Source organism: Ambystoma mexicanum, chromosome 2p (assembly GCF_040938575.1).
Source record: "Ambystoma mexicanum isolate Mex_15411 chromosome 2p, UKY_AmexF1_1, whole genome shotgun sequence".
Taxonomy (NCBI): domain Eukaryota; kingdom Metazoa; phylum Chordata; class Amphibia; order Caudata; family Ambystomatidae; genus Ambystoma; species Ambystoma mexicanum.
In genome coordinates, this window is record NC_090923.1 from 742,998,948 (window position 1) to 743,024,531 (window position 25,584).

Here is a 25,584-nt window from a genome sequence, read left to right on the forward strand (position 1 = left end):
ATAACTACACTGTGAGAACTGCACAGAACATCAACAGAATCAAATACACTACATGAAGCACAAACTTCCAAAACGTGAGTTCAAATTTCACATCACCTCACCACAATAAGTGACAATGTGGCATGACCTAAAACCATATATTTAAACACCACTTGTCAATTACAACAAATATTGCGCAGCATAAAGAACCGAATACTGCTGCTCCTTCTACCACAGATTCCGCCACAGGTAGAGAAAAGAGGCAATGAAAGGAGAAATCAAAGCACGGAGTCCCAAGACCTGGCAAGAAAGTGTAGGAAATGCTGCATGCACTGATCGATCATTAAACGGTAGATCTGGGACCTCTCCAGCCATCAATATGTGTGAGGAACGTTATGTTATTGGGCTTCATACCGTGCACCGCTACCATATACATGAAGGCCGATTCATGGAATTATTTGCGTGGAAAACCAGAGATTTCTATGCCATTCTGCGTTCGAAACCCTGTTCGTGGATTCATGGAATCGACTGCGCAGCACTTTTTTCTAACTTTCGCGGACTTGGCGCAGGGTCTGCAAGTCTCTGCGAGTGCTCAATTGCCTTACACGAGACACCACGCAGAGCGTGGGCAAGGCCTGCGCAGATGGCGGAGTAGGGGGCGGAACTCGGAAAATGAGGAAGAACAAGGAAAAAAGTGGGCATTACAAGGGAAAGGCCACAGGCAGTCCATAGCACACCCATAAATGCACACGACAAAGCGTATTCATGGATGTGACCGTGCAATCTCCTGCCTGCGAAATGCCCACACAAATCCATCCATCTCTCCGCCACCCGAAGGCAGGTATAAGTACACTTGCTCATAGCAATCTCAGCGAAGAGGTGGGTTAGCAAATTCAGATTTAGGGGTGCGTGTACACAGCCGGGGATCCGATCGGAGTTAGGTGTGCACGTACGCACTGTAGTGTGGAGCAGGAATGGTTTACAGGGGTTCGCACGCAGATTTTCTGAGTTTTATAGGAGTTACGATACATTATATGCATGTTGTTGAGGTTCCAGTAACAGTTACGGGGGACCCCACGCAGGGTCCTCGAGATGCAAGCCCGCTTGTGGGGGACCCCACACACTGTTTGAAGCGTGCGTGTATTCGCACTCGGGGAGCACGCAAAGGTAGCTGTACTGGCTGTTTATGCTTTGCATGCGGGCATGTGAGGGTGTTACATCCGCGACTTGCGTATGCAATTATTTTGCACAGAAAATTCCATGAATACGCAGGGGGCGCATTTTTTATTCTGCGCAGTGTCGTTCTCTGCAAGTGGCCCTTGCAGGATGAATGCACTCTTTTCCATGAATTGGGCCCATGGTCTCTAGGTGAATCCGAAAGGAGGCGCTATCTAAAAGCCTGATCTCATTATATTTTACACACAGCGCTACTTTCGTGCAGCAGAGAATGTCCTCCACTAGCATGGCGCTCTGCCAGACCCTGCAGAGGTTCCTATTGAGGGGCACCCACCTTTCACTGAGGATTCATGAAATAAGGCGACATTGTATACTGATCATGACAACATTCTGAGCTTTAGCTTGAAACCCCAAACCTCAAAAGTGGACATTTGTGCATGCACCAGTGCCTTGATCCTGGAATCCCAAAAATGGGATGCAGGATCTGGGCTCTTCCATGTGTCGTGGGGACTGGTTTATGGAAGAGGAATATCTGTTGTAAATTGCCTCAAAATTATCAAATGGTCTGGGAGAGTGTCGCGTCCTGTTTACTAGCTCGCCGGGGCTCGGCGGGAATACCTCTCTCAAACACTGACATCTTTCTGGAAGACTAGTCTACCTAGGGCAATGAAGGGAATGTGACTGACAGAATTCCCCAGGACTCTCCCTCCGTCTAATTAACATTTACTCTGAGCTTCCCAGGAACAGACAGCCATTTGGTAGAGTGCCAGGGAACAGGATGGGCCTTTCTGCAGAAGAGCGAGAAAGAATTACTGTCCTGGGACACCTCTGTCCTAAGCTCTATTTATCTGTGTTCCCCAATTTCTAATTCATTCGCACGCCCTGTTTCTTTTCACAACTACTCTATTTCTATTTCAGCCTAAACACTTCCTCTGTGCCCACCTTCATCTTTTCGCTTCCACCTCCCATGCTGTCCATCTTTCTCTAATATTGATTGGAAACACACCTCAGTGGCAATGGCAGCGCATTCCAAAATTTTGGCCGCAGCCACTGAGAAAGCCTGATCGCCAACCCTGGCTAGCTGCGTGATAGGGACTGAGACTAGGCAGGCAGATCCTGAACAAAGGTCACGGCGAGGAAGATAGCGCACAAATGTATCCTGAAGATAGCTGGCTCCTTGGACTTGGAGGCCACTGTGAACTAGACAGAGGGACTTAAAGTCGCTCTCTCTTTGACCACTGGAAGCCAGTGTAAAGTGCGGAGAATAGGAGTAATATGTACTCCGTACAGGAAGTTCGTGGCTATTTGAGCCGCAAGGTTCTGCAGGAGCCGCAATCGAGGTAATAAGCCGTTAGGTTGGCCCAGATATAGTCCATAACAGTAATTGACCCAGCTAAGGACTAATGCAGCCACAACTGGCGGTTGAAGGTGGAGGGGTATCAAAGGGAGTACTTTCTGCAAAATCCTCAGGTGGAAGTGTCCTGCCTCACATACCGCAGCAGCCTGAGAGTCTATATGCAGCGTAGTAGAAAATACCACTCCAAGATTCTTTACCACCGTCACTGGGTCAGGAAGACTACCAAGTGTAAATGGCCAGACTAGGAGGGGACACCCACCAACAAAACCTCTGTCTTCTCCCCATTGAGCTTCAGCCAGTTGTATTTCATCCACTCCCCCACGGCTGCCAGGCATCCACAGAGGCACAACGACACCTCAGCCTGGTCAAAATCTAACTGGACAAAGGATCTGGGTGTCGTCAGCATAGGAATAGCACTGCAGGCCGAAGGAGCAGACAAGACACACAAGAGTATGGATGTAAATATTAAATAGCATTGGTCACACGTCGGAGCCCCGGGGAACACTGCAAGAGAGTGAACAAGAAGGTGAGAACAAAGGGGGAAGGGAGAGTGTGTGACCCCTCAGCCAGAATGGAAGTAAACCAGGCCAGCACGGGCCCAGAGAGACTAGCATGGACCAGGTGCGACAGCATGGTGGGGTGGTCAACGGTGTCAAATTACCACAGGGTGGCATGCCAAAACCAGACAGTACAACCCACCCCTTGCTATTTTTTTTATTTTTTTATTAGCATTTCAGTGTAAAGGAATACAAAACTTTTTTGCTTTACTTCCAATTTGTCATTTGTTCATCTACTCACATAGCCGAACCGAGAAGGGCCCTTAAATAGTCAATAAAGGAGTGCATCCACTATCCCTTTTCACCAAACAATCATCCCCTGTTGATGAGCATTTATTTATCATACATTCGGCTAGGTTCTGGCAGTTTCCAATTCCATAGGAGCATGGTTTCCTGCCTATGTTAGTCTTAATAGCATTCTTTCCAAATACATACCTAGACCTTTGACTGCTCTTTTGTTCAGGTCTACATACAAAGCATCCCACCATAAGTACGAATCCTGGCCACCAACGGTGCCAAAGTGGTCTGTAGGTATTTTACTCTTTCTTCTTTTAGTTCTCCACAGAACATCAACAGATGTTGTAATGATTCTTCTTTTCCATTTCATAGTCTGAAATTATCCAATTTTTCTAGTCCATATTTCTTTAAATTTTGTCTTGTCCGTAGCACATTCAGCCTGAAGCATAAGATCAAGTCACTTTGTGGAGTCTGTTCTTCGATGTTTGGAATAGCCAGCACAGATTTATTGTTATTGACAAGCTTTGCTCCATGATCACAGTGGCCCGAGGCTAGCAGGATCTCTTTGTCTGTGACCTCTCTACCAGTGTTATTTTCCGCTTGAACCATGGTCACTGCTTTTTGTTTTTCATTTGAGTTTTCCAAATCAAGTCTTATATTGTCTTTTGGATTAAAGTGCCACCTTATAGATTTCAGGTCCGACATGGATTTTGTTCTGTGTTTTTGCTGGACCTCATTTAATTTCGGGTGCAGGGGTATTGCAATGTTTGCTGGAATGATCTTTAATCCAATCATCTCGCTTGTTTTGGGTGTTTTTACGGCTTCTTGTCCTATCGGTTCTTTAGCGCCCATTTCAAGACAGTCCAAGGCGTCTGTAGATATCTTCTTTGGTGAGGCCTTGCTTAAGAGCGTGTTTTTTTAATATTTCGTAGCTGTTCTGTGATTTTAACTCAATCACCACACTTGTATTTATTTTATTTTCATTGCTTGGTGGGTAATCCTGCCAATTTTCCATGAAGTACCCCACGGCATCAACGTATAATGGAGATTCTATGGTTAGAGGAGGAATATGCTCATTCTTGTTTTCTTTTGTTTTTTATTCCCTTGCGTTGTCCAAGCGGATTTCCAGCCCCTTCGATGCTCACAATGTGCCTTCCTTGGCCGTGCATGCTCCCAGCACTACCCCTCCCCTCCCCTGCTAACCCCCAGGCTCTGCAACTCCGTGCCGCAACACGCATGCGCGGCTTGAGCGGCAACAGGCTCCTCCTCTGCTATTGCAGCAGGTGACCATTGTGGAAGCTGCCGCAGGGAGAGACAACCACCGCTGGCCTCAAGGTAAGTTGCAGGGTAGCTAGCGGGGGGGCAGGCTGGTAGTTGGTGCTTCGGACAATGAGGGGAGCCACGTACCTTTATCTTGATCCTGGTTCGGTACGCTGACTAATTACAAAGTCCTTGAGGCTTCCAAAACGTTCCATGCTTCATCAGCGGCACGAAGGGTCTGCCGTGGGAGAATTTCCTTCCCACTGGTGTCGTTATGAACGGGGGAGGTTACTGGGATCGTAATAGACCCGGCTTGTGAGAAATCTTGAATAGGGGCACAGCACTGCAGAGATTATCTGTGAGGGTGCGTGCCCTTCTCCACTTCATCTATGTCAGGCTGAAAGCATTTTGTGCGACTACGAGTTCTCACGGCAGGGTTGTTAGGAGGGATAGTGGAAGTCGGGTCCATGTTGACTCACTTTTGCCTCTCTGCAACCCTCCTGCTAACACTCTGCCAACCCTCCGCGGACGCTCTGCATCCTAGTGGTAGGTTTTATAGGTAGAGCTCCTCCTCCAGTAGAGACAGAAAAAACACTCCAAAAGCAGGAACAACACAGGAGCAGACCGTAGTAGAGGGAAGGCAGCCACACTCTGCCAACACTCTACCACTATTGCTATTAGCATTCCCTAGTGGCAGGTAAGGTTTGTGGGGATGAAGGGAATCATTTAAAAAGTGGTCCAACATGGTGGGCGGGTTTGGGGTAGATGGACTGCGCATCATGGGCTCCTGTCTTTGCCAATGATGCACAGATGCAGAATACGTTCTGTACCCCAAAGTGTGGCAAACGTAGCCCAAAACCACCCAAATGCAGTGGAGAGGCGTTGATGGAAGGAAGAGACAAGCAGACTATTTATGAGTTGGTCAGTGTGAGGCAGTGGGCAAGGAACAGGTGCCTGGTGAAAGACAAAGGGCAAGGAAGGCGGTAGACATACAAAGGGCAGAAGAGCAGTGAGGAAGTACAACGGGAAGGGGGCAAAGTACAATGGATTGAGATGGAATTCATGAAAAATGGGCACATACCGGCAGGTACAGCCTGCTTTTGTGGCAATCTGCGTGATTCCGGCACATTCTAAAGGCCTGATTCACAGAGCGTTTTCCAATGGGATTGCGCCATTATAAAACGCTTCTGTGAATGAGGTGTATCCGCCTTCTTGTCTCTCGGACTGGTGGTGTCTTACAGAATGCACTCCAAAATGCAGAGTCTGTCTGTCTGACGTGCTTGCCTGCCATAGAATCCAGTCTTCTGGGAGCCAGGAAACCGCAAGTGCGGTGTCCGCAGTAGGTTATAACTACCAAAAAAGTGATACTTTGGCCACAAAGTAAGCACTCTTTTGGCGCATTGATGGTAGGGAATATCATAATTATTGTATTGAAGGAGGGTGGGCACAAGAAAACCCAAAGGATGCCGCAGCAACCCTACGCAGGGCGCTTCACATGCGAGCGATACATGAGCAAGTCAGGATCCAGGTGCAGGAGTGGGATCAAGATGGAGGCATGTGCAGGGCACAGAACTCATGAGCGCCATATTTACAGAGAAGGATATACTCGCAGTATGACAGTGATCCCGGTGCAGTATACGCAGTGTTTACAGTATATTCACAGGGATGAGGAGGAGGTCACCGCGGTGGCACACTAAGCTGCCTTGGGGCCTTCAATGTTTCAAGGGAACGGCGACAAAGTAGAAGGTGAGGGTGATGTTTCTCAGGTATGGGGAAGGGAGTTCCAGTGACTGGGAGAAAGGCGAGTAAAAGAGCAGAGGGAAATACAGCACAAGGAGGGTGGGCAAAAGAGAGGGATTGAGTACTCAACGGGCGCCAAGGCAGCGGAACGGGGAGAAGCGGGAGATGGAGTCAGCAAGGTAAGGCAGGGACAGGCCATGGATGGAATCAACGATGAGGAGGAGACATTTGAAAGTGATCAGTAACAAAATTACCAGCGTCAAGTGGAAGTTTCATCGGTATATAATTAGAACTAGCCGTACACTCCCGTAGTTTAACTGCTTATTTATATTATATGTTCCTAACTGTGAAATCACAACTTTCCAAAAATATCATAATCCACAAACTGTGACATCTCAAGTGGCTGATTGTATTATATTCCTGTAGCGCCGTCAGACTGTCTTTTGGTAATTTATATTATTTACAATGGTACGAGATGATTTGAAATTAATAGACTGAAATATTTTTTCTGCCAAATTATAGACTTATAATGTTTATAAAACATTGCTTAACCCTCCCTCGCACCCAGAAATGTATGAATTCAGAATGTATTTATTTTTGCATTTGTAAAGCGCACAACTCTTCACAGGCATCCAATGATTTCATTAAATCAAAAGAACAACTTAAAAGCAATGCTCTGGTGTCCGCACCTCCCACTGGCCCCTTACTTTGGTGTTAAGCTGCCCAATGAATGCCCATCAGGCTGGTATTTTCCATCTGAGCATAGCAAGTGGGCATCTTGTTATTTACGCAGTGGTATCCCTTGCCCGCCCGATGACACAGCCACAGTAAGTTCTCCGTCCGCTGTATATTTTCTCCCGATGACATCCCACTAAAATATCTGGAAAATCAAAATAAGTGGCTATAACTAGAGGCGCGGGATCCTGGCAGGAAAAGCCAAAGAGTCATTTCACCGGTTCGCATTGCCATGTAAGGAGGCAGGGAAAGTGTGGGGGCGCGGGTGCGCAGTGATGTGTCCACTTTGGGGACCTTCTCAGGGCAGCGGTCAGCAACCTTTGGCTCGCCAGATGTTTTGGACTACAACTCCCCTCAGCCCCAGGCAGCTGAGTCTCAGCGAGGTAGATGCTGCGAACGCATCGAGGCAGGGCTGCTAGGGGAGTACATCCGCGGACCCTCCCGGATCCAGATGGGTCTCCGCTCCCTCCCTCATCTGTAACCCCTCTGTGTCACCTGTCTGAAATAATCTTCAAACTGTACCCTTAATATTGTGTCCTTCTGACAGTATCCATATTTTGGAATCTTGTTACACTGCCTCCTTTTGTTGTACAGCGCACTTTGCATTACAGATAAATTCAAATTATGTGAAGCCGCATTCACGCCTAGAGAAATCATTGAAACCTTTATTATTATTTATTACTTTTAACGCGCAACACGCCCATGGGCCTCAGTGCGCACATAAACAAACAACATGAATCATTTTGAAATAAAAAAAGAACTAGCACAAAGACAAGAACAAAATGAGTGGAAAACATCTCTAGCATGTGGTTGCGGGAGAAAAGCACAGGGGCAACATGCTGGCCTTGGAAGCAAGACAACACGGAGCACCACATGTTCGATCCCCGTGTCAGCGTGCTGGCCTTGGAAGCAAGACAACACGGAGCACCACATGTTCGATCCCCGAGTCAGCGTGCTGGCCTTGGAAGCAAGACAACACGGAGCGCCACATGTTCGATCCCCGAGTCAACTTGCTGGCCTTGGAAGCAAGACAACACGGAGCGCCACATGTTCGATCCCCGAGTCAATGTGCTGGCCTTGGAAGCAAGACAACACGGAGCGCCACATGTTCGATCCCCGAGTCAACGTGCTGGCCTTGGAAGCAAGACAACACGGAGCGCCACATGTTCGATCCCCGAGTCAACGTGCTGGCCTTGGAAGCAAGACAACACGGAGCACCACATGTTCCATCCCCGAGTCCGCGCTTAGAACCCTCTGGGTCTTAAGCGCGTTTTGAATAACCTATCACATCATGTGCTTGTAAGAAAAAAAATGACACAGAGAGACAGGTGGTGGGGTATGCATTTGGTTTTTGTAACATTGAGCGTCCATTTGACAATGTGTGAAACCTATGAAGTGGACCCACAGAAACAATGTCATCATTGTTTTACCTTCATGCCCTTTTCATTGAAAATGCCACCGGTTTGGTCAAATTATTCTTAGCAAATGTTTTCAAACTGTTTGCCTTCCTAACACAATATTTCGATAACTTCACCGAGAAGCACGTTGGAGACAACGCCAACCCCTGGAGGCCGCGTCTCCAATCCGATAAGAACGCCTGGGTGTAGGTGCATTAACTGGCAGAGCTGAACGTTCCAAAAACAAAGACAGCTTATCTAAGTAATGCATCGCGTGCCTAACTTCAAAGCTGCTTCGAAAGTACAATACCCACGGCCATTTGGGTATAAATACATGAAATGTGCTCTCGTGCATTAAGGTACCGCCGAGTTGAGTAATTACATAAAGCACTTGGTCTTCCGCTTTAAATGGCACTGAACTCCCCAATGGCTTGCCCCCAATGGCTTGCAATATCCTGGAATGCTGAGCTGGTTCTGTGCATTATTCCCGGTGTCACTCGCGAGCACAAGGGTCTCTGTAATTGACCTCGGAAAGGATGATTGGGCGGGCGGCCCTGCTGGGCGCACCCAGATCCCTGCAGCAGGATGCCAACCCATTGAGCTAAGTTACCGAAGACATTCAAAATGACATTTAAAATGACATGTTTTTCCTTCAGTGATGGGCACACGCATGGCAGGGCTGCGCGCGATGGTGGCAAGCCACGGAAGAGGGCTGCGGGCGGTTTATGTCATGTCCCTGTGAAGGCTGGCTTCGGATGGGACTGTCTTGCCGTCTAGGTGAATGTCATTGTGCCGTGAGTGGGGCAACAGAGGTCGTCGGCGGGAATCCTGAGCACGCGCAGGTTCACGGGCAGGCCCCAGACAACTACCCAGCTCACGCAGATAAATGTGCAAACAGCGCACACTGCTCCCATTCACCCACACGTGTGCTCAAGTACGCACAGCACACACATCTCCCGGTAGACGCAATCAGTCACACTCAGACAAAGGCAGATAGACAAAATACCGCGAAGCACAGAAACACATCTATGATAGAACTGGGCGAGCCCAGCAGGGATGGGCCGGCCCTGCACAAATGGAGACTCTGTCCTGCCCAAAGCAGGGGCCTACCCAGAAGCCCCACTGTACTGCCATCTGCTGCCTCCCCGAAAAGTGATTGCCGGTAAACTGGCAGGGATCCTGCCCTACGTGACCACGACACACGTACAGAGGCCCCCACCCGCCGTCTCCCACAGAACTCACGAATTGGCTATCGGCGGAACAGGTAGTCAAGGTTGAGCTGCGGTGAGTGGAGCGGACTAGCGAGCAGACTGACGGCTTGGGAACATTTTGGTACAGGCAAGTGTGCTGTGCATCCCAGTTCCACTTTGCCTCCAGCCCATCCTTTTCTCCGCCCTTCTAGAGCACAAGCTCTGTTTCTCTCTCCCCATCTCTCAGTACCTCCCCATGCCACCATCTGAACACCAGCACGGGTGCCTCTGCAGCCCATCCCCGCTTCCATCCCCTCACTGCCTCCCCAGATCCGCCATCCAGCACTGGTTCCCCCTCCTGATCAACCTCTCTCACAGCCCCATCCCTGTTTCCAACCCCCTCACCTGTGCGCCACAGTCCGAAAGCTGGCGCTGTAATCACTGCAGCCCAACCCCTGTTTGGATCGCATCCATCATCCCAAGCTCCACCATCCCGCAACAGTGCCCTCCAAGCTGCCCTCACAGCACCAACCCTGTTTCCATCCCTTGCATCATCCCAAGCTCCACCATCCCGCAACAGTGCCCTCCAAGCTGCCCTCACAGCACCATCCCTGTTTCCATCCCTTGCATTATCCCAATCTCCACCATCCCGCAACAGTGCCCTCCAAGCTGCCCTCACAGCACCATCCCTGTTTCCATCCCTTGCATCATCCCAATCTCCACCATCCGGCAACAGTGCCCTCCAAGCTTCCCTCACAGCACCATCCCAGTTTCCATCTCATAAATCATCCCCAGATCAACTAACTGTCCGGCAACAGTGCCCTCCAAGCTGCCCTCACAGCACCATCCCTGTTTCCACCCCTTGCATCATCCCAATCTCCACCATCCGACAACAGTGCCCTCCAAGCTGCCCTCACAGCACCATCCCTGTTTCCATCCCTTGCATCATCCCAATCTCCACCATCCGGCAACAGTGCCCTCCAAGCTGCCCTCACAACACCATCCCTGTTTCCATCTCATAAATCATACCAATCTCCACCATCCGGCAACAGTGCCCTCCAAGCTACCCTCACAGCACCATCCCTGTTTCCATCCCTTGCATCATCCCAATCTCCACCATTCGGCAATAGTGCCCTCCAAGCTGCCCTCACAGCACCATCCCTGTTTCCATCTCATAAATCATCCCAATCTCCACCATCCGGCAACAGTGCCCTCCAAGCTACCCTCACAGCACCATCCCTGTTTCCATCCCTTGCATCATCCCAGTCTCCACCATCCGGCAACAATGCCCTCCAAGCTGCCCTCACAGCACCATCCCTGTTTCCATCTCATAAATCATCCCCATCTCCACCATCTGGCAACAGTGCCCTCTAAGCTGCCCTCACAGCACCATCTCTGTTTTCACCCCCCTGCATCATCCCCAGCTCCACCATCTGGCAACACCCGAGCTCCACCATGCGGCAACAAAGCTCTCCAACCTGCCCTCATTTTACCATCCCTGTTTCCATCCCTTGCATCATCCTGAGATCCACCATCCGGAATCAATGCCCTCCCGCCTTCCGTCACAGTACCATCCCTGTTCCCATCCCCCGCATCATCCCGAGTTCCAACATCCGGCAACAAAGCCCTCCAACCTGCCCTCACAGTACCATGCCTGTTTCCAACGCCCGCATCATCCTGTGCTCCACCGCTCGCACCCTCCATCTCACACAGCTTCCTACTCATCTACAGACCCCCCGGCTACCACTAAACTTTGCAGACACATTTGGTGAAGCACTGGCTGCCAACCTCATCCTACACCTAACCCTCACCATCCTAGGAGGTTTCACCATATGGTTCGACTCCCCGTCAAACGCTATGACCAGGTCACTCACAGACATTCTAGAACCATTCAACCTAAAATACCACACCTCCACTCCCACCCACACGAGAGGTCACACCATCAACGCAATATTCAGCACCATAAACATATTTACCCAGCCCCCGTACCCCCTGCCATGGACCGATCATTCAGCATTATGTTTCTCCATACCTCTGAGCACTGAGGTCAGCGGTCAAGGCCCCACACGACCACCTCCAACCACCCCGTCTACTTTCCCACTATGGAACAAAGTGGTAATCACTCCAGATCTTGAGCTCTCACTCCGCAACTCTCTCAACTCACTTTACCTACAGGAAGGACCCCATCAATAGAATCCTTCAACCTCTGGCTTAGAAAATGCCCTCACGCCACTCACCCATTCAAAATGTACCTTGCAGAGATCTGGACCATCACCTAGGTGGTTCAACCCCAATCCACTAAAAACTCTCAAGCACCATCTGGAATGGGCATGGAGAGCCGACCCATCAGCCCAGAACAAAACCGCCCTAGCGCGGACTACCAGAATGTACAGATCGGAAATCAGAAAAAGCAAGAAATCGTTTTATGGGAACCAAATCCAAAATGTCCTCAACCCGAGTAAGTAACTGCATAGAGTCATAGCAGAATTCAAATCCCCCTCATGCTCTTGCTTGCCCACTCCAAGCTTCCAAGCCTTATGCTACACCCTCTCGCTCCACATCCACAATGCCGCCAACGAAAGACACTCCACCATCATCGCTAAATTAAAACACTTACCACCGCCCACCACTCGCCCACAGACCTCTGCCCAAAACTCCCCACAGACAAATTTTTTCGACTCGTTCGCTCCCATCACACACCAATAATTCCTCTCGCTTGTAGCAGTCAGCCACCTGTCAGGCTCCCCTGAAGACCCGTGCCTACCCTCATTGCTAAAAAAAATACTAACCTCCACCTGTGCAGGTAACATCGCACACACAATCCTTAATCACTCACTCACATCAGGATCTTTCCCAAAAGCCCTAAAACATCCTACATCAAACCCATTCTCAAAAAAACGGACGCTCAACCCATTCCTACCCCAAAACTACCATCCTATCTCCAATACGCATTTCATCGCCAAACTGATGGACTGCGTTGCATACAAAAAGCTTGGCCAATTTGCCAAACTCAACAACCTCCTAGACCCAGCCCAATCAGGCTTCAGACCACTAAGGGGAACAGAATCTTCCCTAGTGTCTATCTGGGACAAGCTAAAAAGAATAGCCGTTGTGGAACGATGCGTGGTTCTCATCCTGCTAGACCTCTCTGCAGCCTTTGACACCATCGATCACTTGATTCTACTAGTAAGACTACAGCCACTAGGAATCAAAAGCACAGCCCTCTCTTGGATCTCATCCTTTATCTCTAATCGGTCGCAAATCATGTACGTCGGCCAGTTCACATCCATATCACGACCAGTATGTAAAGGTGTCCTCCAAGGAGCATGCACATCACCCCTAATGTTCAACTTTTACATACAACCCATTCCCGCAATTATCCACTCATACAACCTTACCTGCTACAACTACGCAGACGACACACAGACCATCCTCAAAATTTCAAATTCTGAAGGCTCTGGCAGCCTGGACCTGTCCTTGTGCCTCTCTGACATCGACCACTGGATAACGACCAACCACCTCATCCTCAACCCTGTTTCCATCCCCCACATCATACCCAGCGTCACCATCCGGCAACAGTTCCCCCAAACCTGCCTTCACAGTAACATACCTGTTCCCATCCACCATCTGTCAATAGTTCCCTCCAACCTGTTCCCATCCCCTGCTCCACCATCTAGCAACAGTGCCCTCCAACCTTCCCTCGCAGTACTATCTGTGTTTCCATCCCCAGCTCCACCATCCGGCAACAGTGCCCTCCCTCCAACTTGGCCTCACAGAACCATCCTCTGCATCTTCCCCAGCTCCACCATCCGGCAGCAGTGCCCTGCAACCTGCCCTCACAGTACCATCACTGTTTCCATCGTCCACATCAACCCCAGCACTACCATCTGGCAGCAGTGCCCTCCCTTCAACCTGCCTCAAAGAACCATCCTTGTTTCCATCCTCTGCATCTTCCCCTGCTCCACCATCCAGCAACAGTGCCCTCCAACCTGCCCTCACAATAACAGCCTAGTTTCCATCCCCCTGCATCATCCCCAGCTCCAACATTGGCAATGGTGCCCTGCAACCTGCCCTCACAATACCATCCCTATTTCCATCCTCTGCATCATCCCCGGCTACACCATCAGGAAACAGTGCCCTCTAACCTATCTTCACAGTACCGTGCCTGTTTCCGCCCCCTGCATCGTCCCCAGTTCCACCATCTTGCAACAGTACCCTCAAGCCTGACTCATTGCACTAGTACCATCCCTGTTTTTCCATCACCCCTGTGTTATCATTAGGCCTCATCACGAGTTGGGCTGTATCCCTGTGGTAATTGCGCCAGGATACTGCCCAATGCTATTAGCATGACTTCTACTCTGTTTGGTGCAATTTGCGCCAGATCCCGAGTTGCAGTGGCACTGTTAGTCCCCATTTATTATGAGTCAATAGGACTAGGTGGGGCTTTTATCGGTGTTATTACTGCTGGCGGTAATAGTGCCGGCGGTAATAGCACCAAAAATGGGTGGAAAGGTAAATCTCCAGCTTTCCGACTGAACTCGGGATTGGGCAGAGTGGTAATGCAGCGGTAATAGCGTTACTGCTGCATTTTTACTGCTACGCCCAACCCATGATGAGGCCCTTAAAGGCTGCCACTGGCCCATGCAGGCCCATTCTGTAGCACCAGCTCTGTTTTTTGCCCCCGCCCAATAAACCCCCTGCAGCGTGTTGACGATTAAGTGGAAAAAGTCCCATGATTAAGTTGAGAGGCAAATAACTTTGTTGCGCCGCTATTGTATATATATGGCTAGCCTAACACTACAGTCTAGTAAATCAAAACAGAGGCCTTGTTTAATAGCATAGGCTGAAAACTGAATTGTCTCTTGGGACTCCCAAATTTAACAGATGAGACTGTGAGTTTTAAATGAATTGCCCAGGATTACACCTTTTCATTAAGAAGTGAACCCGGGATATAAACCCAGTCTGCGATTTAAACACTTCATCATGTAATTCTCCAAGCACTAGGACTAGTTCTTCTAAAAATGTGTGTGCTTGGCAAAATATTCCATCCCATGTTGGAACCAGGCCAGACCCCTTGAATTTTCTGACTCCTTCAGCTCTAGACTATAGATGGAAAGATGACGTAGTCACACTAATGAACATCTTTAGACAGAAATGACTGGCTCCAAACAGTGCACAACAAAACTCTCAGGGTCAAATGGGATGGATGCATTCCCTGCTGGCTAGGCCTTCAACAAGATCCCGAATATACAGTTCTTTGGCTATTGAATACAGCCTTGCGGGCATTGGATCCAGGCACCTAAGAGCAGAGGTCTAAGTGGGAGGGAGCGGTCGGGAGCGGTGCTCCTATACTTTTTAGAAGTTTGACTGTTCCTATACTTTTATTTTAAAAAGAAACCGTTCTGGAAGGGTTTCATTTTAAAACAAAAGTGAAGGAAGAAGTTGAAGCTTGCACTTCGGTGCAGTGCCCTGAACATTCCCTTAAATAGCAGGTGTATTTGTTTGGGAGTTTGTACTGCGCGTGGCAATGGGGTTTGTGGAGAGCGGGGGCAGGCCAGCAGGAACATAGTCCCACTACTTATTTTCATACACTTCGACCACTGCCTACGAGAGCCAGCCTAGCCCCCTGGCCCACCTAGGATGCTGCAAGCTGCTCTAAGTCCTGGAAGCCGAAGAGTTGTTGCATGTGCTGCCGATCAGAGAAATCATGTTCCTTTGCACTCAGCCCTGAGCCGACACATGTCGCTTTAACGGGCGCAACAGAAACCATTGTTCATGAATAACTCATTACTTGTGCCTTGTGGAGCGTGGACCGACAGTAATTTGTGTTACATATTGTATGACTTATGTAGTGGCATGCTGTACTTAGGAGTATGTTGTTGTTTAAATTGATGCACATGTTTGTAAGTGTTTTGTGTTCTTATGCCGGTGTGCTGGTGACACAACGCAGCAGACAAGGCTTGCGCCTTACACACAATAAACACCCATTTACAAGTGCCTGCCAACAGACGTGTCGCACACCATACACCCTCAGACATGGTTTAAAGCGAGCACACAGCTATCTCCGTATTCACACGTGCACATAGGCAGACCTACATTGTGCATTCAAGCCATATACAACGGTAAAGAAATAGACACAGCAAATGGCGCTGACGGTCTCCCTCTCACACATAAACACACACAGCCACACCGCCAATACATTCATTCATACACACCTGACCGACACACAAAATGCACATCCAGGCACTCTTACCTGAATAACACAAATCGATCCACCTCTGCAGAGACAAACATAGAACACATGTGGAGGGTGGGAGGGGCACATTGAGACACACACCGCAGGCCGTCATTTGATGCCACTAACAGACTGGGCAGGGTACCACAGCAGGACACTTTCAAAATCAATACCATATTCCACATACATGCACCAGTATGAACAGGGTTGTGTTCAGAGGACTACTAGTCCAGTTGCTAGAAAGGTGTGGCTCGTGATATAATTAGTCAAAGCTCTCTCTCTCTCTCTCGGGCACTCTCTTTGCATTGCGCTTAAGTAGGTGTCTGCATGGGCCTGTATCACCTTCCAATCCTGTTGCATCATCTACAAGGCTGTCACCCTGAAGTGCCCAAACTTCCTCACTGAGAAACTCAGCATCTCCGGAGACCTGCGATCCACTAGAAGTAAGGAAATGTGCAGATTTTAACTCTGACGTTGCAGGAAGGAAAGAACCGGAAGACAGATCTTCTCTGTCTATGGTCCAAGACTCTGGAACCTACTCCCTGTCAACATTAGACTTGACCCATCGCTTCTACAGTTCAGGAAAGAGCTCAAGACCTTCCTCTTCAATGAATGGCTCCTCCCTAACACCTAGGTCCACACACCCTCCACTCTCCACCCTACCTGAGACTCTGTGATCTGCTCCCCATTGTCTTCGTTCCCCGATTGCATGTAGAACCCCTAATACCAATTGCCCACCTCCGCCCTTCCCTGTTAGCTCTACAATCCCCTTTTCTCTGCTTCCCTCACTGTGTTCTTACCTCTATGATTGTAAAGTTCTCCGTTGCTTCCCGAAGCTAGGTCTGTGCTCAATAAATACCCTAATGATAATAAAGTATAGCCAGAGATAAGTGTGTATGTTATGTTTTCTGCATACCTTCTGACTGTCTGTTATTGTACAGTGCGTTTTCTTTCCTCTGTAGCTGTGTGTGAGTTTCACTGGAGTGTCTGTTTCTTTCTCTGTTCAAGTGTGTTTGAATATGGTGCTGTGTGTCTATGAGTGTCAGTAGTACTGTATGTGTTTGAGTGCTTGTTTTCTGTGTATTAGTGACTGAGTATTGATGCACACGAGTAGCAGTACTGTGTCTGTGTGTCTTTGTGTGTTAGGGAGGAACCATTACTTAAAGAGGAAGGTCTTGAGCTATTTACAGAACTTTATAAGCGATGGGGCAAGTCTGATGTTGATGGGGAGGCAGTTCCAGAGAGTTGGAGTGTAAACGGAGAAGGCATGTCTTCTGTTTTTTTTCCTTTCTGCACCGTTGTAGTTCAAGGCTGCACATTTCCTTACTTCTGGTGGATCGCAGGCCTCAGGAGATGCTGAATTTCTCAGTGAGGTAGCTTGGGGACTTTAGGGTGGCAGCCTTGTAGATGATACAACAGGATTTCAAGATGAAACAGGCTTGCAGCAGGAGCCAGTGCAGTTTAATGAGGGTCGGGGTGATGTGCTCGAATTTGCAGTCTGTTAATGAGTCTTGCTGAAGCATGCAGGACACATCTAAGGGGTCAGAAAATAAGTCATGGGCGCCCCTCTATGAGAACGAACACGGCAAAAATGGCCTGTTCTATGGGATGGTACCCACTCTAGAGTCTGCAGCCACATTTTACCTCACTGTACCTTTCACAGATGGGAAATATCCATTTGCATATCAGATTTGTCCCGCCCACATGGGCAGTCCAGCACCGAAATGCTATGGCAATTCCCTTCTGAACAAGAGTACCAACAGCAACCCCATACACGTGTTTCAGCCTTGTTGGGCATCATCAGTGAGGTGGAGCTGTGCCTCTCTGGGCGGGACAAAGACTGATATGCAAATTAATATTTCCCACCTGTGAAAGGTACAGTGAGCTAAAGTGTGGCTGCAGACTCTCGAGTGAGTACCTTCCCAAAGAATAGGTCAATGAGCCGTGATTGTTCTTGCAGAGGGGCGCCTATGGACTATTTTTTCACATCTAAGGGGTGCCAGGGTAGTCGTTGAAAGGCCTTCCAAAGGGCATTGCCACCATCCAGGTTGGAGAAGACCAATGCTTGGACAGCACATATGAAGTTGTTTTTTGGGATGAAGAGCTTGATTTTCCAGAGGAGAGAAAGTTGGTACCAAACCGTTTATGTCTTCCCTGCTGTGTGCTGTTCGAACTTGAGTCGCCTGTTGATGTTGAAATCAAGGGACTTGGCAGAAGTGGCCAGATGGGGTGTGAAGCCTTCGAGGTTCATAGCAGAGAGCCATATCTGGATGTCAGGGTGTACAGGGTTGTTGCTCAGGAGTAGGAATTCAGTCTTGGGTAGGGTTGAGCTTCAGGTAAGCACTGGAAATCCAGGACTAGATCAATGAGAGACCAGCCAAGAGCCTGCAGATTTCTTTGATGGAGGATATCTTGAGGTAGATCTGCGCAGCATCTGCATATTGGTGAATATGGATGTTTTGTGGAGCGAGGAGGGTTCTGAGAGGTTCCATGTAAAGATTGAAGATCATAGGGGACAAGATGGATCCTTGCAGGACTCCACAGGTGATGGGTAGAGTTTGTGATCTGGAAGAATCCATTTGTGCAAACGGTTGGCGATAAGCAAGGTATGATTTTAACCAGCTCAGGACGATCTTGATGGTCCCCATGCAGTGATGTAGATTGTTGGTGAGTATCTAGTGTGTCACATGCTGCTGAGAGATCAAGGAGAACTAGGAGACAAGGATGGCCATCATCAAGGATTTTAAGGGCATCGTTGATCACCTTGATGGTAGCTGTTTCTGTGTTGCTATGCTGAGACATACTTTCATATCCTCATCATGCACCTGGGTGCATTGACAAACATACAATATAAACATGTAGAAAATACTAACCAAACCCTATCTCTACATAGAGTCACATAATACTAGCACTCAGCGTCAAAGGTCTTTTGCATAGTATACAGCAGGCATTGGTATGAATTTATAGCGTTGTATCCTTGTCCAAAAGTGCGGTCACTGCACAGCTTAAATATCCTGCACGCAGGAGTGTGGTGTCTGGATGGATGGTGCCTTCTGTGTTGATGGCCTATGCATGGCGACTAGTGGTGTGAGGTGGTGCTGCAGGGGTGCTCCGGACTGGTGCTTATTTTCACGGCAAGTTTGTGGTGAGGTTGGCTGTGGTTAGTGCATACACGGACTGGTGAACCACGGCCGTTGGCTGTGATATAATGTCCTTAACACCCACACCACCCTTGTGGAATGGGAGTCCAGCGTGACTGTAGGTGTGGAGCTGTATCTGAGGGCTGTGTGTGAAATAGGCGAAGGGGGCGATGTGCACTGCACATGACACTGTATGCCTCATATACAGCAATGCACAGTCAGGGACACAGTATTGGTGCGCAAACACTGTGCACTAGTACTCATACCCACACCGCTGGCAGCCAGATGCACACATCATTGGCAAGCTTTACTCATACACCCTCAGCGCTGACACCTATGCATACACTGCTGGCACTCGGGCACACAGGCGGGCATTACTGCATACCTCCACTGCATACGACTCACACACAGTACCTGCCCTTACCAACACAGGGCACTGCACTGACACTCGTGCACATGCAGAGCGGAGTACTGACACCATAGACTCAATACTGGTTCTCACACACACAGCACTGGTATTCTCGCCCTCAAACACACCTCTTCACGCGCCCGCGGAAATGCAATTGAGCGGCCGCACAGCGCGGGAGAAGGTGATACGTCCCTCTCGGGATTGACAGCCCGCGGTGCAGGACACTGTATGGCGATCCCTGCAGCGGACCCGTGACCCCCCGCGCCGTCACTGTCCCGCTATGCCTCCGTGTCATCACCGCCCTCCTCCCTCGTGCATAGGCACGCGACCCCGGCGGCAAAGCATTTCACAATCCTTTAAACCCCGAGCAGAAATCTGCACGCGAAGACAGACGGGCTCACCCGCCTGCAGCGTCCTCATCCCCGGCCACAGCAACGAGAGGCAGAACGGGGCCGGGGCCGGTGAGGCCACCAGGGTCAGATGCGCGGGCAGAGAGGGGAGTGTGTGGCCAGGTGGCAGCAACGATGGCCACCGCCCCACGCCCCCCTCACCCCATGAGCAGGTATGGGGGAGGGCAGATAAGACCCCCACGGGATGAATCGCTGAAATCTGGAGTCATGAAGGTAGAAGGGAGCCCGCCCCAGGATAAGATGCAAGGGGGGTGGGGGGAAGTGGCAGGTGGCCCCTCGCCCCCTTTACTAGAGGAACATGGGAAGAAGGTTGGTTCACAGGGAACCCGAGGGCCTCTTTAGCGCAGGGGTATTGGCTGGCCCAGGAAGAGGGCAGAGGATGGGCTGGTGACAGGAAATAGCCCTCGCATGCCAGGATACGTTGGAGAGGGGGCAGGTGTCAGGGGTTATCTCCTACCCGCTATCAGAGGCGACATGGAAAGGTATGGGGACATGACTGGAACAAGGGATCCTCAGAGCGATGATGCAGATACATTCATTAAGGGGGGAAAAGATGTGTGGGCGTGGGCCCCTGTCCGCACCTTACCTTCCTATCATGGTGGAGTGCTGCTGCACCGCTGCCTCCAGCAGCCGCTCCAGGATGGTCCATTCGCCCATCGCTGCCGCCGCCAGTGCCCGGCCGTGCTCCGCGTCCCCTCTTCGCGCCGTGCGCCTCAGCAGCACCCCTTTCCCCCGCCGTGCTCCGCACCCCTGTCGCCTCAGAGCGCCGCTCCTCCTCCAGCGCCCATCCTCTCCAGGAAGTCGAGCGGGATCCCCGGGCTGCCCATCACACCCCCTCCGTCAGCGAGCATCCTCGCCGACGCCCCCTTTCACTCTCCCTGGCAGATCCCGGGTGCTAGTCTTGACAGGCGCGGGGGCGGGCAGGTAGGGGCCGGCGGCACAGGCTGCGCGCCCAGCATGCTGCTGCTGCCTCCGGACCCGCGCTCCCTGCCACCAGCAAGATAACCGGGGGGCAGACACCAGGCAGCTCTCCGTCGAGGCGGGGGGATTAGCGGGAGAATCGCTTCCTCCCCCCATCCCCGTTAATCAGGATCAGCGTGCTCAGCTCTGCGGGTTGCCAGCTGATTGGTCGGCACGTTTTTTAAGCTGTTGTTTTTTTCTTTTTAACTGGAGCCCTGGCTTTCAAGGAGGGAAAGTTTCGGAGTGGCACCTGGCCCCGAGATTCTTAGGTCAGTTACGGGAAGTGTCTGTGTACATACAGTCAATGGCACACTCCTCTCATGGAAGCAATACACACCTGCCATATTGTGCGCCTGCAGCACCTGTTAACCTGTCATCCAGCTATTCCAGTTAATTGCACGGTTGGAATATCAAATATGCCTGCATCATCGTCCGCATCTCTGCCCACCTGCCACCCTGGAGTTCACCCGCCAAAGCCTAGCGCTCACTCCATCTACCCAGAATACACACGCCCATTGGCTACCAACTTGACACCTGCCCACCAATGTCCATCACCCAGTCAATGTGACAGTCGCCAATACACCTGCTCATTGTGCAAAAACCCAGCAGCCATTCATAACAACTCATGCCAGTGTAGTCATCCATGTTACCACCCTCTATTTCTCTGCCGCCCCCTTTAGTCCTCATCCCTTCTGCCTCTCTTTGGTCTTTGATGAGTATGTTGTACTCATCAAATCAGTGCAATCACGAAATAAACCCATTCATCAAATCAACCAATCGATTCCCTCCATCACCCATTAATAAAATCAACCCTTCTATCACACCCATGTTCCCCCCCCCCATCCTTCCATCAATCATCTCCATTCACCACATAGGAAGAATCAATGCAGGCTACAGCTCAACCAGCCAATCAAATCAATCAATCAGATACAAAACTGGATCCAACCATAAAAGCAAGCAAAGCACCATTTATATTAATCGCATTAACAAACAAAAAAATCGCACCAGACAGTACATCAACTTGAATCAACCTATGAAACAATCACACTCTGCAGTGCACAGTGCAGATCCTAACAACATAGCACAACATGAAACCAGTGAACCATTCACACCAATGACCTGTCAAACATATCAAACCATTCCAATGTGCAGGCCCCTCAAATCAGCCTATTCAATCAACCAACCAGTCCTTCAAATACATCTTTCCACCAAATCATCAGATACGAACAGCCTCCAAATTTACCAGACAAACCATGTATCACATGAACGAATACATGACATTAATGAATGCACTGAGTAAAATGGCACAGCACATTAACTAGTTCATTAAACCAATCCACTGATCAAAACAAACCATATTGATAACAAAAACCATCCATTCATGAAATCATTCAAGCTTAATAAACACATCACCCATTGCACCAGCCCTCCATCAGGTTAGTCTGTTCCTTAAAACCAATCCACCCCTCAGTTTAAATCTCTCCAATCTGCAAGCTCTCAAATGAGTGCATATATATCCATACATCATATCAACACACCTGTAAGGCGAATCAAATAAACCTACTCTTCATTTAAACCCAGTAATCAAATCAGTAATTTCATCCAATCAAACAAAACAATATGTTGAGTCATGTAATTTAGCCACTTTTTGTGCAAATTAGCAGTTGTATACTGAATCAATCCATCCATCAAAGAAACCAATTGTATGTACAACACACCCTTACAGCCAAGGAATGCCATGAAATAACCCAACCATCAAACCGATTCATCCATTAACTCAATGCATACTCCTGGTAAATCACCTTTCAACGCAAAACATTCATCAAGTAAATACAACCATCACATCAAATAAGTCAACAAATACATTTTTGCCTCAAATCATTCTGTGCAAATCAACCCATTTATCAAATCAATTCATTCTTTTCAACAAACCCACCACATCATTGTATGCACAAAATCAAAAATGACACCAAATGGATCCATCAACTCTTCATGTGCATCAAACAAATGTGTCCTTCTAATCAACTCACCCATGAGATGAATCCTGCCTTCAAATTAACCAATCACTCATATAACACAGATTGCCAAGAAGACCCAATCAGCATGGTATCAGCTTGTGCTTCATTACAAAGTCAAGCCTTTCATCCCTGCCCCAAGTTCGAGAACAGTTGTCCAAGTGCTGATCACCTCCCACCTGCATGGTTGTAACGTCCTACTCGAAGGCATCCCAGATGCCACCATGGCCCCTCTGAAAGCTGTCCAGCATGCTTAAGCACACTTCATCACAGGACTAATACAATTTTACCACATCACCCCCATCACCAAGGAGCTGCACTGGTTACTTCTTGCATCATGTTCAAGACAGCCCACATGACCTACAAAGCATTCACAACCAAAAATGGCAGAGAAACTCACAATCTCTGGACTCAAACACACCACCAGAAACTACTGCAACGCCAGGCATAAAAAAAGAAATGCAAGAGAGAAACAACAGGAACCAGGCTTTTTTCTACTATATATCCTCTTGTCGGAATAAGTTACCAATGTTGACAATATTACCACCATCCACCGTATACTTCAGCAAGGTCCTGAAGACCCTACCCTTCAAAGAACATATCGCCAATCAGTGATTTCTTCACTCAACATTAATTCTCTCTCTCTGGAGCTGCACCTCCCATGTGCCCCCTATCCATTCCAGCCCCCCTGCTACCCTTGCATGCCAAATTGTAACCCTCTGGGTGCAAGATAGCAGATTATGTACAGCGTTCTGTTGACATCCAACTAGATTTGCTGTTTATAAATACCATCCATACATACATACACAGACCCAAACCTATCCTCCAAATGCATAAGTCCATCAAATTAATAAATCTAAGATTTCCATCCTATTTTTGTGGCCACCTATATGGGCCATACCTTATCCCCCAGAAGAAACCTCTGATATCACCAAGGCAACAACATACCACCTAAGGCAGGGGTCTGCAACCTGCATATCTCCAGAGGTTTTGGACTAAAACTCACATTTTGTAGTTTGTATTTGTATTTTATTGATATTTCTATAGCGGTTTTGCCAAAGTGCTGTACAAGCTTAGACAACAACGGTACACATTAATGATTTGGTAGAGACAATGCAATAATCAGAGGAATGGAAAGGAGAGAACAGGCTAGGAGAAAGAAGAAAGAAGGTGGGCTTTTAGACAAATCCAGACGATGTTAAGACAAGGAGAGGAATTACACTTCGAGAAGGAGGGAGTTCCAGAACTTGGGAGAAACAAGAGAAAATGAACGAAAGCGAGATGGTGTGTGTGACAAATCAACTTCCGGGGCATCAGTGGTCCAGAGATGAATATCAGTTTCTAAACTATCAATCAACCCCACACGTCTAGTACACCAGAAAGGATCTGAACAGATTGGAATACCAGTGAATTATAAGACCTCCTTGTCCAATTTTTGGTAACGTAGTCGGAACAGCAGGCTTATCTCAGCAAGGTCGTGAATCGTTGGTTAGTTGCAACACAGCAAAAATACAATTATTATCCAATCATAAAAGGTACTGTCCAGTCAAGGTTATGTAAACATATCTACTTTATTATTACTACAACAGACAGTTTTAGCACACCACAAAATACAACCCACCCTGTAAAGGAACACAGAGGACAGACAGTTTAATGAAGGAAATTGATGGACTCTGGATACTGACAGGAGGGTAGTTGGTAAAGTAATCAGTCTTTCAGTTCAATGTTGTTTGGTTTCAGCACCATGAGGGCAAAGGGTCGTAACTGTCTCTAGAGGCCGTCGGAGCGACAGTGGTGGGAGACAGCTGTGGGTACCATGGGGCAGGCAGTTTGGCAAGCAAGGCTGGACAGACGTCTGCAGGATGTCCAGCGCCACAGCTCTAGACCAAGAATAATTGTCTCTGTGCTGTTTGGCGGATTTGGAATGCTGGTCGAGGCATCTCGGATGGCTCTGGTGACTGCGGCGTGACAACAGTCAGCGGTATAGCCAGATGTGGTACAAGGACTCGACTGTCTCGAAAATGTCCTTCAAAGATGGACGCTGGATGATGCTTGTGTGGCACTCCTCCTAGCTTCTTCGCAGGGCTTGTGTCCTTTCAAGGTGGATGGTTCAAAACTCAGGAGAGTGTTTGCAGGCAACGGCCTTATCCTTCTGTTCCGTGGGAGATGTTATGGGTAGGGATTTTGCTTCCCTCTTGGAATTCCTGGCCTTCCTTTACTGGCAGAAGATGTAAGGTAGACTGTACCTTCAGCTCGGGTCCCAGCGAGTCCTCCTTCTTACTCCTTTCAAAGTATTCAGATAATCTGCTAACTGTGGGGTTCAGCCCTCTTTTAAAGCAAATGGGCCCCAGTGATTGGTACAGGCTAAACCTACCATAATGAACCAATTCGGTGTCCCCACCAACAATCTTCTGTTATGCATGAGGCCAGGACCAGAGTTCTCTGCAACAGCACAGACAAGGGGGTGACAACATATACCTAAATCCCACCCATCACCCTGTCTGTTGTAGATCAAAGTGTCTATCTGGTTAACTGAGCACTCTGTGACTCTTGATTAAAGCACAGGTTCCCTTGAAGCTTGTGCTGGAAGCAGACTGACTGTCTCCCCCAAACCACATACTTCCACCCCTGAAAGGGGTCAGCTCTGCAGGGGTTTGCCTACGGTTAATGGTGGACCCAGACATGCATTTCACTGTCTTTTATGCAGGGGGGTGGGAACTAGCTTCAAGTTGACACATTGCATACCAAAAGGGCGCTAGCCTCATCATTCCTGTTGTCTATTCCGGC

At 48.9% G+C, this 25,584-nt stretch overlaps 1 protein-coding gene across 1 annotated transcript in view; it reads right to left on the minus strand.

Moving 5' to 3' along the window:
* LOC138566741 (gap junction delta-2 protein-like) overlaps positions 1–20,914 on the minus strand; it is a 404,381-nt gene extending 383,467 nt beyond the window's left edge. Inside the window, exon 1 of the mRNA XM_069644372.1 lies at positions 20,409–20,914. Within this exon, the coding sequence (XP_069500473.1) occupies positions 20,409–20,479 (71 nt within the window). The 5' untranslated portion in view covers positions 20,480–20,914. The remainder of the gene's footprint in view (positions 1–20,408) is intronic.
* Positions 20,915–25,584: the final 4,670 nt, after the last annotated feature.